At 32.9% G+C, this 17120-nt stretch overlaps 2 protein-coding genes across 2 annotated transcripts; one reads left to right on the forward strand and one right to left on the reverse strand.

Annotated features, from left to right (window-relative positions):
- Nucleotides 1-594: 594 nt before the first annotated feature.
- LOC123205749 (protein TIC 40, chloroplastic-like) lies at nucleotides 595-10080 on the reverse strand. The gene is made up of 14 exons (XM_044622772.1): nucleotides 9713-10080; nucleotides 9540-9648; nucleotides 9190-9247; nucleotides 9066-9083; nucleotides 7579-7852; nucleotides 6806-6906; nucleotides 6659-6722; nucleotides 4508-4586; nucleotides 3857-3897; nucleotides 3321-3366; nucleotides 2506-2600; nucleotides 1501-1604; nucleotides 1358-1405; nucleotides 595-1015 (listed from the first exon to the last, which is right to left on the reverse strand). The coding sequence occupies exons 1-14, from the start codon at nucleotides 9924-9926 to the stop codon at nucleotides 962-964; spliced, it is 1305 nt and encodes a 434-aa protein (XP_044478707.1). The 5' UTR covers nucleotides 9927-10080; the 3' UTR covers nucleotides 595-961.
- Nucleotides 10081-12015: 1935 nt separating this feature from the next.
- On the forward strand, nucleotides 12016-16921 carry LOC123205753 (THO complex subunit 4D-like). The gene is made up of 7 exons (XM_044622781.1): nucleotides 12016-12190; nucleotides 12889-13139; nucleotides 14001-14144; nucleotides 14229-14297; nucleotides 15163-15350; nucleotides 16265-16315; nucleotides 16611-16921. Exons 2-7 carry the CDS (start codon nucleotides 12942-12944, stop codon nucleotides 16750-16752), a joined length of 792 nt encoding a protein of 263 aa, XP_044478716.1. The 5' UTR covers nucleotides 12016-12190; nucleotides 12889-12941; the 3' UTR covers nucleotides 16753-16921.
- Nucleotides 16922-17120: the final 199 nt, after the last annotated feature.

Raw genomic sequence — 17120 nt, forward strand, 5'->3', positions numbered from 1 at the left:
TTGCCACTGTGCTTGGTGACATATTGTCAAGAAAAGATAACGACCAATTTGAGATCTATTTCCTATGGCCCTGTTCATAGGTTGGATAAAAACGGTGAGAAAAGATTTTCTTCAAACAATGAAGCTTGCTCATATGGATAACTCCATGGCTAAGATTCGGGCATTTCTCTTAGTTTCTCATGTTAATGGCAAAATTTTCTAACATGCTTGAATTTCGCTTCCCATGAATGCTGTCATATAATAATCAGACCGCTGCCAAATATTGACCGTTACCAATCCAGTAACAAAACCAAGAGTATGGTTGCAGTAACTAACTTATGGAGTACACAATCAAAATATCAGTTGCCAGCAGTAATGGCAAATCTCTTAATCAATTCCACGGCATAGAGCCAAGAAGGGCCAAATGATAACCTAAACAGATGATTAACAAAACTAAATGCTGCAAAAATTCAGGATGATGAACATAATCTTTTTACCCAACTTACAATTGCACACACAGCAGGACAGTTTAATGTTCCTGGTCACACAAAAACAGCCGAAAATAGTGCAGACAAAGAACAAGTACAAAGAAAAATTGCAGCAGAGACATGCAAATTCTCAAAAAGTCTGGACACTATATTCACAGTATTCTATTTCATAAATTTCGATTACAGATCTGTTTTCATAAACCAGAAAAGGAAGGAAAAAAAATTAAAAGACATGCATAAGTTTTATAAAAGCATGTATCTGTTTATGCCCAAATAATGCTGAAGTTAATATCTAACTATACTTATAGCTAGCTTACAAAACTTGCAAAACTCACATCATAAAGCCCATCTAATGAAGATTTGCCTAAGAGTCAGCACATTTTTTTTGCATTTCTACTATTTCTCTACTTAGACTGAATACTTATTGCTCTGGATAAAAGAATGAACATGATATACCCCAGATAGCAGCAGCTGTCAACAAACTAAAATCAAGGTCAACCAGTCACCCCAGGGAAGAGTTCTGATATTTTGTTGAAAACATCCATAACCTGATATTCAAAAACAATATAAGTACTAGCAGATGTTGACCAAACAGAATAGAAATCAATGCCTAACACATAAGATTCATGTGCTTGGCTGGTGATGCAACCAATGTGGCAGTAACTATTTAAATTTAACATAAAACAGCAATGTCATATGCAATCATTGATAATCTGATATAACATGTGAAATAGCTACAAAGCTAACTTTGTAATAGAACATATAATTTTGAAGACAAGACACTAGCTGGGAAACAATTTTTAATGCAAGAAACTTCCAAGTTATGAACGGAAAGAAGTTACTCTTATGAACGGTAAAGAGATTCAAATTTCACAACAATAAAGACATACCTCCTTGTCGTTTTGATATTTTGCAATGCTCATTGGGTTCTGTGAGCACTGCAGATTGCATTCCAATGTTAGAAAAATAAACATTATCCAGGAAAACGAAAGGCTAAAAGATTATTTTTAAGTACTAAGGGTGTATCACATACATCCATTATGGCCGCCTGAACTCTTGGGTTCTGAAATGCCATGGCAACATCAGGATTAGCCATAATCTTAGCAATAACTTCTTCAGGTGTAAGTCCAATCTGATCTGTGAAAATAACAAGAAAAAGAGGGGTCGTAACTCATAAGTTATTAATTGACTTATAAGCTTTCACCATTTTCATCACTACAAAGCTATCACATAAAGATAAACCTTTTCATCACTGATAGATTCGTCAAACTAAAACAGGAACTTGTAGGAGAAACCAAAGAATGAATAATTTATTGATTTATCATTCTATAAATTAGGTCTAGGCTCTTATCAACATTGTTAATAAGAACAAAAAAATCTAAATTTTCCACTAAAACATTCATGAAACTTATTTTATAAATTCCATAAATTGGGTCTTTTGTTTCCTTTCCTACATAAATTGTCTTCATTAATAGCATAATCTTTATCATTTTGTTTAGCATACTTACAAGTTATTAGTATATAAAATTGCCTTATGTTCATCAAAATACGATCATATATATGTTATCAACATATATCTTAGATTTGTATGACCTACACTAAGCCTGACTAACAATTTAATACACATTAGCGTAATGTGGAGATCTATAAGATAAATGATTTTCAAATAGCACCATCCAAACCTAGAGAATATAATAATAATACCAATAGCAATGTACTTAAACTAAAATGAGCTTTATGCTAATCAAACTCACTAATGAAATGGTGAGTATCCTAGGGCCCCACAACATCCTACATATGTCAAGCAACTTTAGAAAGTGTTGTTCTTTTATCTCTTTTAACTTCCATCTGCTTGGAAGTGACTATATACCAAATAAAGCAAAATGAAGAATAAGTGAAGGGTAATATATGGGAGGCACTCAGGTAAGACAACTCATTTGAACTGGCCATCATATTCATAAGTAGACCATCAAAGACTTTTCTCGGATATTTTACCTTTCCAGCCTAAAGAATTGCAAATAGTTAATTTCAAACTTACCAAATTGCTGCTTGATGTCAGGACTGTTAAGATCAAAATTCTTCAGGGTATCCATCATCCTCTTGTCCCATTCTTCACTTCCAGACATATTGTTCCTAGAACAAACGCCAGTTGTAGAAAAACAATTTAAATCCACAATATAACCAATTTCAGACAAGTGATCAGTGCACAAGAATAAAATTTTGCAATTAAACACTTCAAGCATGGTGCTGGTTCAAAAACAGTACTGGTTCTAATATCTAAAACCAAGAGAAGGCAAACATAAAATAATACAAACTCGTATAAAAATTAACTTCCAAAGAAGATTAATGTTATCAGAAATAATACCAACCAAGAAAGAGTTTCAAAACTAAAATTATAATTAAGCATTCAATACATAAAAGCACCAATATGAATTAAGAAATTGCAACTGCTACCATCAGGGAAAAAAATTTAAGAGCTTTAAAGACATAATGCCTCCATGTACATTAAGAATTAATAGAAGCCAAATGTAAAGTTGAAAGAACCAATTCCAGGCCAAAGAATGTCAGTTTCAACTTCCAAAAGAAAGCCCTAACTTTTAAGACTCTTAATGGACTAGTGGCTTATCGAACAACAGCTAGGAGCAAAGAAATACGCATACTACCTATTAAAAATTTGAAAAAGTAAAAAACATGAACCATATGTCGATAAATCCAAGATTTAATGCTCATAAAACCTGAGATAAACTAAAACCACAGATACAACTATTTATAACTTCCAGGACACAATACATTAATGAGGCCAATAAGCTTTTCCACAACACTAATCAAACCAAGAAGTTGAAAATAGCTTACAGCATTTCCTCCAATTGTTGACGATATTGAGGATTCTGTAGCATCCCTATTAAACAATATGCATGGCCAAAAAGGTAAACATTAATTAACATGCATACCAGATGCAAATTCAAAATGTAAGTATGTGCTCACAAAAGAATAAGCAACAAAAGATAAGAAAGAACTGTGAAACCCAATAAAAGTAGTTTTATAAAATGGTGGAAGATTAATGTTGGAACATTTAAAATGTACTCAGCAATTCCATGCAATGAATTCATTCTGTCAGAAACTGTAATATAAAGAGGCCCACAGAATTCAGTTCTATGACTTGAGAGTGAAAGCACAACAAAGCTTCATAAACCCTGAGTAAGCTCTGAAATGAAAAAGTCGACTACAAATTCAAATACTTCTAAACATATTCCTGTAATTATCTTACAGGATTACAGTACAAAATGATGATACTTCCACCTAAACAGCATTCTCTCATCTAAAACTTTAACAAGAGAAGAACCAAAACCTAAAATTCTCAGAAAAAGAAGTGCTATTGAATGACTTACACTTAAAAGTAGTAGGATTCCTCATCTCCTCAGGCAAATATCTACAAGAATATGAACAGAATTAGATTGTCTCATGACAACGGAAAAAAATTGCTTAAAAGTCCACTTACTTTGGATTTAAGTTTCTTAGGAACCAAGTATGCAAATAGAGATTAGATATAGATGCCATAATAGCACACAACAAGATTTGCTTAGCATAACTTCAAGCATTGATTATTTTTATTTCCTGTTCTATTTCTATTCCCTGTAGGTAAAAGCCTTTTATTCTTGGACTAGCAGCTTTTTAAGAGCCCTGTTTGATGGAAATTGCAGAAAAATGCTAAACTTCAGATAAACAGATTTTCTTCCTTTAAACCAAATTTCTCCATGGGCCAATAGTACTTGTAAGGCAACAGGTTGCTGCAAACACAGAATTAATTCTGGCATCAGGGCCCATTAGATCAATACACAGGCTTATGATTATTGTCATCAAGATTGGTACAGAACTGACAATCTCATATAGAACAGAGTTTTGAACTTCAAACATACTTAAATCAACATGCCAACACAAAGTCAAGGATCAAAATTAGAAAATCACAAATAGTGGAACCAAGATCATCCTATAGGAACAATTAGAAGAGACATTATAATATAAGGGCAAAGCTATTTTACGGATAAACCATCTTCTGCACTGTTGGATCTTCCATCATTTTCTCCAAAGTTTCCACTGACAAGGCACCTTTCTTTTCTCCTGTCCACATATAAATAAGAAGATAAGATCTCTAACTCAGAGAAAACAGTGAAATGATGCAAGCTTGTACTGGAGTTGACCTTCCACCTTTGAAGTGGAATGATGCAAGCAACTTCCACCTTCATTTATTTCTTTTTGGGTAAAAATTACTATCTAACATCTTAATCACCAACATTATTCCCAAAAAGTACAGCTGGTGAAAATATGAGTGGTAATTAAAGAATACATTGGAATGAAACCCACAAATACAGATAAGATTGGAGCTGATATATATCACATGATAATTTTGAAGTCAATGTCTTTCTGAATATCAGAACAATTGGTTAACATGTCATTTTTGTCCTCGAAATCATGAAACTCAAATAGTATTGCCATAATGTCTCAAGGACATTGAGTTAGACAACAAACTCTCATATGTAACTTATTCCAATTCTTGTCCATTTTGAATGTCTATTTTATTGATACTCTTCACTATGCTTTAATTGAAATCTACCTTCACAGCATAATTTATTTCTATAGAGAACAGTAGGATTTTATTAGACAAAAAATTACATGATAACATAATTACTCTGCTTTTCTAGTCATTACTCAAGCATTAAAGGCTTAACTTCTAACAAAGCAGAAGTCACCAATTTGTGATGACAAGAAGGCACTTGATCCTTTTAAAATAGTGGCCAGAGAAAACAAGGATAAATCATCATTGAAAATATTTAACAGTTCCCTACATTGACAAACACAAGATCTTACCCCTATAGGATGACTGACAACACATATTAAGATACTATTTCTTCTCTCAAATAATAATTTAATAAGCAAATAAACAGCAAAGAGATAGACAGCAGAATCAAAAGTATGACCTACAACCATCAAAACCAATAAAACACAAGTTATACGATTCAAAAAGAAGCTAAACTTACATTGCCAATTCTAAATTTGGAAAACCAAGCTAAATTATTCACTTATTTCTTCTTTAATGGAACAAATGCTACAACAAACCCTATAAATTCACAAGGTTTAGAAGCCTCTACAGCCCCTCCTTGATAAGTGCTTGGAAGTGCACTTATTGTTTTTCAGGAATTAGGTTTAATTCAAGTGATTAGGCGTAATTATCTGATAAATACGTCTTTCAGAATCAAGGGTATGTTTTGTGTGTTTTCAGGTCTCAAGTGTTCAAGGAATGATGTTTCGATGAAAAATGAGGTAAAGGAAGATATGGAGATCCAAATGAAAAATTTTTAAATTCAAGGTTGTGCCTCAACAAGAAAAGAGTGTCATGGCATGATTGGACAAAAGTATAATGCCACAGCGGTGGAAAATGGATGTCACGGCGCATTCAAAGCAAAAGTTTAGTGTCGCGGTGGGATAAAAGTGATGTCATGGTGCATGAACTAGGACAATAAGCAAAAGTTCAGGTTTCCTTGTTTTATTGGAATTCCATAATTTAATCTGATTAGGATTCCTCAAGACACTTGTACATGAACTAGGAATATAAATAAATCCTTTTTTAGCAAAATAAAAGAAGAGAGCCGTGGGAGACAAAGTGGATTACAAGCAGACAAGAGTAATAGCAATCCAAAGTGAAGATTTAGCAAATTGAGGCACAGCACTCCCTTCTCATAAGTTGGAGCGTAGAGCAAGATATTAAACCACATCTAAGAAAGGGAAGGTAGGAACGGCCAGAAACATCATTGGAATCATCATGTCAAGGAAACAAGCAAGCACTGGTGTTCCATGGAAATTCATCCAACAAATAAACTAGAAAACACTTGCGCAAAAACCATAAAAAATTATAACTTTTTCTTAAAAATTCAAATAAGCTACATGCCCCACCGTAAGCACACAATGTTCATATAACATACCTTAACCTACCACCATAAAAAAATGAATTCATTCATTTTAGGAGAATAAAATAAAATTTCCAATTTAGAAAACTGTATGTTATATCTTAAAATTCATTGGTACATAAAAATTATAATATTGAGAGCAGATACAGTCTGTGAGTTTATATTATGCAACAAGAAAAAGGCATTTCAGCTGGAAGGCACGTAACATGGTTAACACTATTGGCTTACCTGTAGATTGTGCCCCTTGAGAATCACCAAAACCCTGCTTGAAAGCAGCTCCATTTTGTGTAGACTTCACAAAATTACAAAATAGTTGAATCTCAGAAAAATTATTCCAACCACAATTTATAGAAACAGCTAACTGACAACACTTACATCCTGGAACTGAGAATCCTTGGATGAACTTGTTTCTGAATCTTCAAAGTTTTCAAAAGGAATTCTTTGCATGGTGTCATCTGGGGAAACATCAACAAAAGCTGCAAGTAGCAGTCGTATAAGGATTCCTTACAGGAAACTATCAAAAATCACATAAGCATACTAAAATAGCAGTATATCAAGGATTGACTGACCAAATGAAATGGCCAATATTAGTCAACAATTGTTCACTTTCAGCAGGTCACAAATGCCTAGGTATTAATATTGCATTCTAATAATAAGATCTAATCATATTTGTAAACTGCCATCTCATGCACACAAACACACACAAAAGTCAGAGCTAGCTCTCAAAACAAATTCAATACTATCGAAATATATCAAAAACTTAAAATTAGTTCTTTTACTTAAAAATTTTCGTTTTCTTGGATGCAATAGAAGAACACTGAAAAATAAACCGATTGTATTTGCACACTATTCAAATATCAACAATGTGAACAATTTCCAGATTTCCAGGTTCAAATTAGAAACTTATTTGAAACCTTAACCTCTCTGATTGTCAAAATTATAATTTATTGATCAAGATAAATTCAGATATTCACATAATAATGACAAAGCAAATATAACAAAATAACAAATGACAAAACTTGTTGGACTGTTTCTTGAAGCACTTAATTTAAAAAAGAAATAAAAGCATGTTTGTATTGTAAGGATTACAAAGCATAATATATTGACAGATAACTTATATTAGAGGTAAGCATGAACTCCTTTCCTACCATATTTCTTTGGCTCCTCCTTCACTTCTGTTTCACTCTTAAATTCTGTTTCATTTTTTACATCGGTGGCTGAAGCAGCTTCCACTTTAGTAGCAGGTACATCAACTGTAACTGAAGGTTGAGTAGCAGGTGAAAAAGGTGCACCAGGCCCTGAAGGTGACGGAGTTGGAAAGGGAAAAGGTGATCCCGGAGAAAAGGCAGCATTCCTAAATTGGTTGTTCTGAGTATTCATCTGGTTCATCATTGTTTTCATAGCTTGTTGCATTGCATATTGCTGAAAGACAATTAAAAAAACATGCACAGTCAAATTTTCAACAGTCACACGGTATGAACATTTTGCACCTCTGCATGTAAGTAAATGAACCATTGATCTGATAAAGACAGATCAACATGGCTTATTCTCATCAAAAAAGCCTTCTTTGAACAAAACCTAGAGTCTCTTTATGTGTTCAATCCAAAAAAAGTAAGGAAAATTCTAAACCTGACTGAGACATGTCCTACATGTGACTAGGTGTAACACAAACACACCACGTTCAACAGAAAAAGTATTCTCTTTTAAGAGTCCATGAAACTTAAAATTTTAGACACCAAACTCTTCCACTGCAGAAAATTAGTAAGTGAGACTCATGAACAGGCTAAGCCATCCATATTAATGACTATGATTATCTAGGTGATAAAACACATGAACTTGAAAGTAAAAAGGGGAACCGCATTCTTACCAACAAACACAGAGAGCCTTCTAGAATCAGAGCAAAAATGAAATTAAATAATTACAGCAAAGATAACAGCGAAGAATTTTTTTTTTCAACTGAAAATACAAGAAGTTAAAACAGAAAACTCAGGAAGGAAGATTGTATGAGAGAAAGATCCAGCAAGACTATCACTGAAGAATCAAATCCACGTAATGTATGTCCAGTAATTAACAATGACTAATACAAGATTACTTTTATTTTCTCTTCAGGGAAATAATTCTGAATGAGGAATTCTCAACAGAGTGCAAGCACCCAGATGCTACGATCTGATGATGAGGTTTCAATTTCAGAATAAAAGTTTATATCTGACTCTAACAAAGAGATAAAGCACCTAAGTCCATCTGCAGAAAATATGAAACTCAGCCTCTATTAAACAGGTCATACTCAAATATGGGCATTAATGAACAAAATGATTCCAGAACAAACTTCCCATAAACAAACAACTATAACCAAACAACTTAAAGTTTCATGCCTAATCATTCACACAATTTATATGTCAAACACATAAAGCATCTAACATGTACAACAGACAAACTCAGCAGAAACTTATAGCATGGTTATAAACCCTTGAATTACGAAATGAACTTGTGTCCTTGCCCAGACACAACAATCTTTCAGGCTGGCCATAAAATTGTCTTTGCATTGCTTCATCAGCAAGCTCACCTGCTCCTTCTACAAAACTAATACAACTCACATAGCCGTACATATTGGACTCCAAATGAATGGAACACTCACCTTCAATCTCGATGCTGCCTGTCAATTCATTCAGTTGATTAAAATATAATATATCTATAAAAGCATTCTGGTAAGTGTATCCAATAGTGAACTTAAAACAAGGTAAGCAAATACTTGTACTCACAAATGAAAATAGCGCTGAGAGACCAACACCCACTCCAACCCAAAACAGAGGCGAACCTCTACATAGGGAACCAAAACAAGAACTTTAAACTAAATACAATAAAGATAAAAACCAAAGAAAAGAAACGGAGCACTTTGTAAAAAAGCATTTCAGTGATTTTGCAAAGCACTGAAAGAAAACAATTATGAATGCTTCCTCAGAAAATGCTTCAAGCCCTATCCTATCCCAAGAACGTTTCTTCATTGAAAAAATAAGAAGCAGCCCAAACAAAAGAAAACGTCCAATGGGTATCCAATTTAATAACTTTTTTTCAAATAAATTTAAAAAAAAAGAAAAAAAAAAAGAATTACACGCTCGATGATGGTGGCGGCACTGTTAAATTCGGATTAACGCCGACTGAAGAAGTATGCTGACCACTTGAAGAAGATAAATTGGCGAAAGCATCCGCACCAGCTTTCCCTGTCAATCAAAGCAAGTCAAAACCACATAATTAAATTGATTAATGGGGGCAAAGAAAACGCACCGTTTTGGACCATTCGAGGAGCACCGGCACGAGCACAGACGGAAATTTTAGAGATCCTGGCCGCAATTCTCGAAGAATGAAGCGTAAAGGGCATAGCACAGGAAGAGTTTCTTCTGAGTCTAGAAATTTCTCTGGTAGGGTTCCTGAAGCCAGTGTTAGCAAACACTAGTTTCGGACTTGGAGATGAAACCAAGGCCATGTTTAGGTTTTCCATTGTCTCTCAATTTTTCAAAAAACTACTGAAAACATGTATCAAAGACGAAGAAGAAGTAGATTACTATATTTAGTGTAAAGAAAACGAAGAGATGATTTCTTGCTCAGGTCTTTCGGGTTTCAACGGAGCATGAACATGGCTGAAGAACCTAGTTTGAGTGTTATTTTGGGATCCAATTATTGGGCTTTCTCTGTCAGGCCCACATCGTAATGATTTAGGGTATTATCCTGAATATATTATTTGAAGTAAATCACATTTTCTCACTCCAGCTCTAACCCAAAACCTTTTTCACGGTTCATGCTATAATACTTTTTCATTTAAAATCAAATTTTATTAACAAATAAAACCTGACCCAATGGTCGAAAATAAAATTATAATTTTACTCTACAATTTTATTTTTAAAATTATTATATAATAACATCAAATTTATACAATTTTAAAATAAAACTTATTTAAATATTCAAATTACCTAATAATCCCCTAATTATTATTATTATATCATTAAAAAATTAAGCAATATGTAATAAATAAGTAATATAAATATTATATTACTAACTAATAGAACATTAACTAATTTCAAAATATATAAGAATGAACATGATAATTTTTAAATAAACGGTGTCATGGTTGTGTTTTCCAAAAGAAAAAAGTGTTAATAATGTAAAATCATGTGTTTTGAAAGTGAAATATAATTTTTTAAAATTGAGGGTGTTTTTAAAATTTTAAAAACTTTAATATGCACCTCATTAGTTTTAAAATGATAATTGCATATCCAAAAAATTGAAAAGAATGCAACAAATTAAGAGTTAAATTCATATTACATACTATTTAACAATATTAGTATTTTTAAAATACATGGGGATGAGTATGATAATTTCTAAAAGCAGTATTATATGTATAAATAATATATATAATTTTATACATAAAAAATGATATTTTATCACATGATTGGATAGTTTTAATTTAAAGATAAAAGAACATTTACTCGTATTATAATATATCATTATTTATATATAAAATTGTGTATATAATTTTATTGAATTTCTAAAAGAGTTTCGTCGTGACTAGGATTTTCAAAAGATTTTAGAGATTGATTTGTGAGAGTTTTCAAACTATTTAAAGGTTAAATTGTTATGTTTAAAATATTTAGGTTTGATATATAAAAGAATTTTTTTTCAATGTTAATGAAAGGTAAATTTACTATTTTGCCTTTACACTGTCAGTTTGTTTAAAATATTTTAAAAAAACTAAATATTTATCACATTTTTTCCCTAAATTTAAAAATCTAAAAATTTGATCCCACCCAAAGTTTAAAAAATAATTATTTCCCCCTAAGGTTTTTCAATCATTGGTATTGACAATTAGAGACAATGATGATTGTGTTCTCTCTCTCCTGTATCTTCTCTCTACTTTAGTCATTATCAACTGTCTTAGTCGAAGATAAAGATAAAATCATATTTGTATTATCTTCATATCGGACAAAGACGATGAATTATCATCCTCTAAGACAAACATAAACGTTTTCATCTCAATAATAGTAAGAGATGGATCAGGATGAAGAGAGAAGCTAGGAGGAACAAAGAACACAACTTTTGAGTTCTCTAGAGCTCGATAATGGTAATTGAAAAAGTTTTAGAAAAAAAATACTTATTTTTCAAATTTTGGATATAGTAAATTTATTAAAATTTTAAATATAAAAAAATTAATTTTTAAAATATTTTTATTAAATAATAATTTTACTTTTAACAATAAATCTAAAAATTAATGAATATATGGGTTTTTAAATTTTTAAAGTTAATTAATAAAAACTTGGAAAAAATGTACTCTTCGGGTGGGAATAAGCCCTCTGGCCGTCCAATATTTCAACAAAACTTAAATTTTTTGGATACATCCGCATAATCCATTAAAGTCATTTAAAATGTTTAAATGCATAAAAAAAAAATATTTTAATTAGTTTTTCTAAAATTTATACCTCTTCAATTATAGCAAAGTTCTGTTTGAGCTTTGACGTGGAAGCATTTGACTGGCGGACATTAAATAGAATCCAACGTATAAATAAAACCGTAATCTGAGAGAAGCATCTGAGTCAATGGGCATCTCGAAGACTTGCGGGCCCTTCCGGGTAGAAGCCCAACTCACAAACCTTAGAAAAACATAATTTGTCTAAGAATCCCGTGATCTTAATCGCTACTCTCTTATTTTCTCATTTTTACACTTTTATTTGATCTTCGGCTTCGCCAACCTCTTTACATCTGCAATTTCAGGTATTATTTTTCAGATCACAAATCTTGTTTGTTAGTTTATGTTGAACCTTTCTTTTGGTTAAAAATTATGATTTTTTCTTATTTGATTTATGTTATCATTCGCATCACACGTCGGATTTGAGGCTTGCAGGTCTTGTATGAGATTAATTAATTTCTTTTTTAAATTTTCGTTTGGAAATTCTAACTTAATTCAAAATTTGGTTGATTATTGTTAATTATTTTAAAAGTAAGTAGTTATCAGCGATAGTGCATGTCAGGTTATGTGCTTTTTCTATAAAATTTTCTCATTTGAATTTTTTATTTTCTCTGTTTGGGGTTGAGAATCATAACACTTTGTGAAAAGTAACGTGAATATCTTATTTGTTGAATTTGAGTTTTCAAGCTGGTGATAGCTCCAGTTCTTATGGAGCATGATTCGAGTCTTGTTTGAAATTTCAGATCGAAAGTTTATTGCGGGGGTGTTGTTTGATGGTTCTTTGTGGTTTAATTGAACTTGTCTTTATTTTAGCTTCCCTGGAGAAAGAATGTGGCCATGATGCCGTTGGTTTTTATTAGTCATCTCATGTCATTCATGCTTATGGAATGATATGGTTGGAACTTTAATATCTTCCATGGTTTGTGGTGATGTTTGGTGTATTTCAATAGAATAGCTTTGTGGAGATTTTTCATTATCTTATGCATTTAATTACATTTTGTAGGTTTGCTGGTTTATTTGCTTTTTAAGAAGATTGAAATTTGTGCTTCTAATCCAATGGCTACAAGCATGGACATGTCTCTTGATGACATAATAAAGAGCAGGAAAAAGAATGGTAGAGTTAGAGGGCAAGGCAGAGCCCCTCGTGGCCGCAGTGGCGCAGGAAGTTCTTTTAACAGTGGAAGAATGCCAGGGCCTGTTCGTAGAGGTCCTCTCACAGCGAAAGCTCAGCCAACATCATATACCATTGCCAAGGCAAGCTCAAAAACTGTGGATGTTATATACGGATGATGAAAATTTAATAAGCATAAGAAACTCATATACGAGAGGATCTCTGAACCTCTTTTGGATTTTCAGAGGGGATTTTAAATGTTATATCGATCATGAAGAAGCTTGTTTTGGCTCGAATACTAAGTTTATCACCACCTGTTGCATTTCTACCACTATCTTCATGATTTATTTATAATTATGAGTTATTTGGATGAATCCTGAGGACTTTGCTATCAGATCTCATAAATATATGCCGAAGTGCTCCAGTGCCACATTAAGTTATTATGCTACCTACTAGCATTTTTTGTGAAGGAGCTTCAATAGGTGAACATTAAAAATGGTGCTCATCAGTAGCATAACATCGTTTAAGAATTACTGCAGTCAAGTTCTCTATATCTACGTACAATCATATCATGTTGTTTCATTCACGTTAGTGTTTCATGGCCGGTGGTTTAGACTCGGAGTTTATTACTGGATCCACATCCTATGTGCGGACTTCCTTCAGTGCAGGATTTCAGTTACTGTTTTAGTTCATGGCATTTTTGCAAAGGAGCTTCCTTCGCTTAACTTCAGAACTGGAGCTCTCACAATTAGCATAGCAACACTTTGTATGCAGTGGGTCAAATCTTTTACTGCCATCTACGATCTGTTAACTCAATTGCTGGTGTCTGATTACTGGGTTGCTTGAGCTTTTACCTAACTGGATTCTACTTGTTAGTGGCTTCTTTTGTTCTGTTGGAATTTTTCTGATATCTGGTTGATATTAAAGAGTTGTGAATCATTTTGCTATCTTGTCATTAGCTGACTTGTTTTTCTCCCACTGGGTTTTTTTCCTGCTTTTATCAGTCTTTTCGCAGAGCCAAGAGTTTTCCCTGGCAACATGATTTGTTTGAAGACAGCCTTAGAGCTGCAGGAATATCTGGAGTAGAAGTTGGTGCAAAGTTATGTGTTTCAAACTTGCATATTGGGGTGACCAATGAAGATATAAGGGTACAACTTGAACTATATGTTCTAATCACAAATACCCTGAAAGATTTTTGAAAAATTCCTCATGGATATTGGTGTGCATCTCAGGTACTTTTCTCTGAGATTGGAGAACTGAAACGATATGCTATTCATTATGACAAGAATGGTCGTCCCAGTGTAAGACATTTTTCAAGTGCCCATTTTTTTTTCAGTTTTTTGCTTTTTATTCTGGTTCTGTTTTGTTTTCTGTCCAGTGATTTTGATGTCATTTCTTCCATGAGGTGAAGATGATGTGTTAGATATATGCTGAATATGTTTTGCATCATACTGGGATCGTTATTTGTTAGAATAGCAGAAAATAACATATATATACAATTAAAACCAAATTTGGATCTGTTTACCTGCATATTTTTCTGTTGGATATCCTTTATTTGTCTTCTATACTGTGCTTTAGTTTCCAATAAGGTCTTGTAGCTTTACTGGAAAAAAGGATGGGTGGCTTGGTTGGTTGTCGTAATCTCTTTTGTTATTAGGGTATATGTACGACTATATGTCTATGTACACATGTTCATCGCTGTACATATATGGAAATGGATAGCTATGGATAGACAGTACCGTCAATGGAGCACGAAATATATTAGCAATCTTGTTTTAGATGTTTTGCCTCATGAACACCATATTCAATTTGTATATTTGGACTTGGAGATGCCATATTATTCTGGATCTATTTTTCTATATTTCTTCTGCTTCACTCTCTTATCCCTCTTTTCTACTGGTTCATTCCCTGACTTGGCTAACTGTATATTTTCTGTTAGTTTCTAGATTTTTGTGCAGCCTCTATCTATTGTATCACGTGATTTAGATTTCGTATCCAATGCCTGAATTTTTCTAGATATTTTAATGATGTGGTACTGTATTTCTTCAATTATATAATTGACTGAAAATATCCGATTGCTGTTGTTTTAGCCTATTACTTCGATGATTTGTCATTATTCTTGTTTTACCTCCAAGTAAATTGCTTAATGCTTGTTGTATGTTTCAGGGTTCAGCTGAAGTTGTGTATACCAGAAGAAGTGATGCATTTGCGGCTCTTAAGCGGTATAACAATGTGTTGCTTGATGGAAAGCTCATGAAAATTGAAATTGTGGGCCCCAATGCGGAAGTGCCCATTTCAGCTCGTGTGAATGTAAGCGGAGCGAATGGAAGGCGAAAGAGGACAGTGGTTATGACGTATGTGGATATGATTTATTTATTCTTTTATATTAAAAAGTACTTATGATTGGCTCATGATGTGATGTTGAGCTAATTGACATTATTTATTGTGTTTTCTGGATTTGCATCTGGTCATTCAAGTGTTTCAGGGGCTGGTTATGATTTTTGAAATCAATGATTATGGTTGTTTGGTATTCACATATTTGTGTCTGCTGATTGAACCAGGATTACTAACAATTAGTAGTCTTGAATTTATTTATGATATTAATTGCTGCATTTTATACATGTTTACTTTAGTTAACCAGAATCACTAACTATTAGTAGTCTAATATCACTAGAATAGAAATTACTGATAATAGGAGACTATCCATATTTATACTTCTCCTGGAATTATTACCCTTTTTTATGATATCAGTTGTTGTATTTATTGCACGATTACTTTGTTTTGACATTCAGGGATCTAGGGTTGTTAGAACAGCTTGTTCACCTTTGTGTAAATCTTTTTTCTCAATAGTATTCATTCTTCATCTCATTTTTTTTATTGAAACAATATATTTTCCAAATACACATTATTAACATTAATTGTACCCTTTGGGAAATAATTGGTTTTGTTGGGTTTGATGATATATATTGTTTATTACCAAATTGTATGGTGTTTCTTTATGCATGATGTGAAAATATCCAAGTTTATATTTAGAATAACATTTATGGTTCCCTATGTCGATGATCATATACAATTTTGTAAGTTGCTTCTGATTTATCACCTCACCCGGATGAACTATATAACTCTAGTCTCTTATATATTTAATCTATATCCTTTGAAACATAGCACATATGGAACTTTCATTTAATTTCCTCTCTGATGTATTTCTATTCTTGTTGATTTTTAATATTATACTTTGCTCTGTACTGACAGTTGATATTTTACGCAGGCCTGGATCTGGTCATCCAGTGGGCTCTGCTATTATAAATCGTGGTTCTGGGTAAGTTTTTTGATGAAGATTCTGACACTGCCTTGTTTTACCCTTACATTGGCTTTAGTATTTTTTATGGTTTGCCATTATGATATTATCAAAAGCTTTTCTTGGTGGGTAGTTTTATTTTTTTCAATCCGGAATATATCGCAAATTATTGTGGCATATCTGATTGCTTGGTACATTTTCTTTTGTTTTGATCCAGTCCTGCCAAGTTGAGTATGGCCTGTGCTTCAGTAACTAAATCTTGTGCATGGGATATATTTGATATTAGTGATTGATATGTTGTTGGTTGTTGCCACAGTCAGAGCCGTCGTGGATATGTGAGGAATAACCGTGGCCGTGGTCGTGGTAATGGCCAGGGGAAGAAGAAGCCTGTTGATAAGTCAGCCGCTGAACTAGACAAAGAACTGGACAAATATCATGCAGAAGCGATGCAGAGTTAGTTGATTTTCAAGCAGTGTAAATGTGCAAAATGATCTATTACTGATGTGGTATTTTTCCAGTCTGCCTTATCTTGATGCATGTGTTTGCCTTCAATTACTGATACATTCTAGCTTAGTGTAAATGAAGCAGTTGGATTTTATGAGAATATGGCATTTGATCATTAATTCATATCTTAGTCCTTTTTATGATTCCCTACATCACTAATTGTCTCTCCCACCACTACATTTCATGTGCATTAATCGTTGCTAAATGGCAGTGCTTAATATTGTATGTAACTGTTAGTGTAATCTGATTAGCTTTATTCAAGTTTTTTAAAAGCCTTCTAGTATTCAAGTAGAGGTCATAAAATCTTCTTTTGTTCTGAACT

This window comes from Mangifera indica, unplaced genomic scaffold, assembly GCF_011075055.1.
Source record: "Mangifera indica cultivar Alphonso unplaced genomic scaffold, CATAS_Mindica_2.1 Un_0014, whole genome shotgun sequence".
Lineage (NCBI taxonomy): Eukaryota > Viridiplantae > Streptophyta > Magnoliopsida > Sapindales > Anacardiaceae > Mangifera > Mangifera indica.

Coding starts and splice junctions, on each gene's coding strand:
- LOC123205749 (XM_044622772.1), bottom strand. CDS start 9,926: ATGGAAAACCTAAACATGGCCTTGGTTTCATCTCCAAGTCCGAAACTA. Junction 9,649..9,712: donor TCCTCGAATGGTCCAAAACG/GTGCGTTTTCTT, acceptor TTTGATTGACAG/GGAAAGCTGGTGCGGATGCT. Junction 1,016..1,357: donor AATATCAAAACGACAAGGAG/GTATGTCTTTAT, acceptor TTTGAATATCAG/GTTATGGATGTTTTCAACAA.
- LOC123205753 (XM_044622781.1), top strand. CDS start 12,942: ATGGCTACAAGCATGGACATGTCTCTTGATGACATAATAAAGAGCAGG. Junction 14,298..15,162: donor ACAAGAATGGTCGTCCCAGT/GTAAGACATTTT, acceptor TGTATGTTTCAG/GGTTCAGCTGAAGTTGTGTA. Junction 15,351..16,264: donor AAGAGGACAGTGGTTATGAC/GTATGTGGATAT, acceptor TATTTTACGCAG/GCCTGGATCTGGTCATCCAG.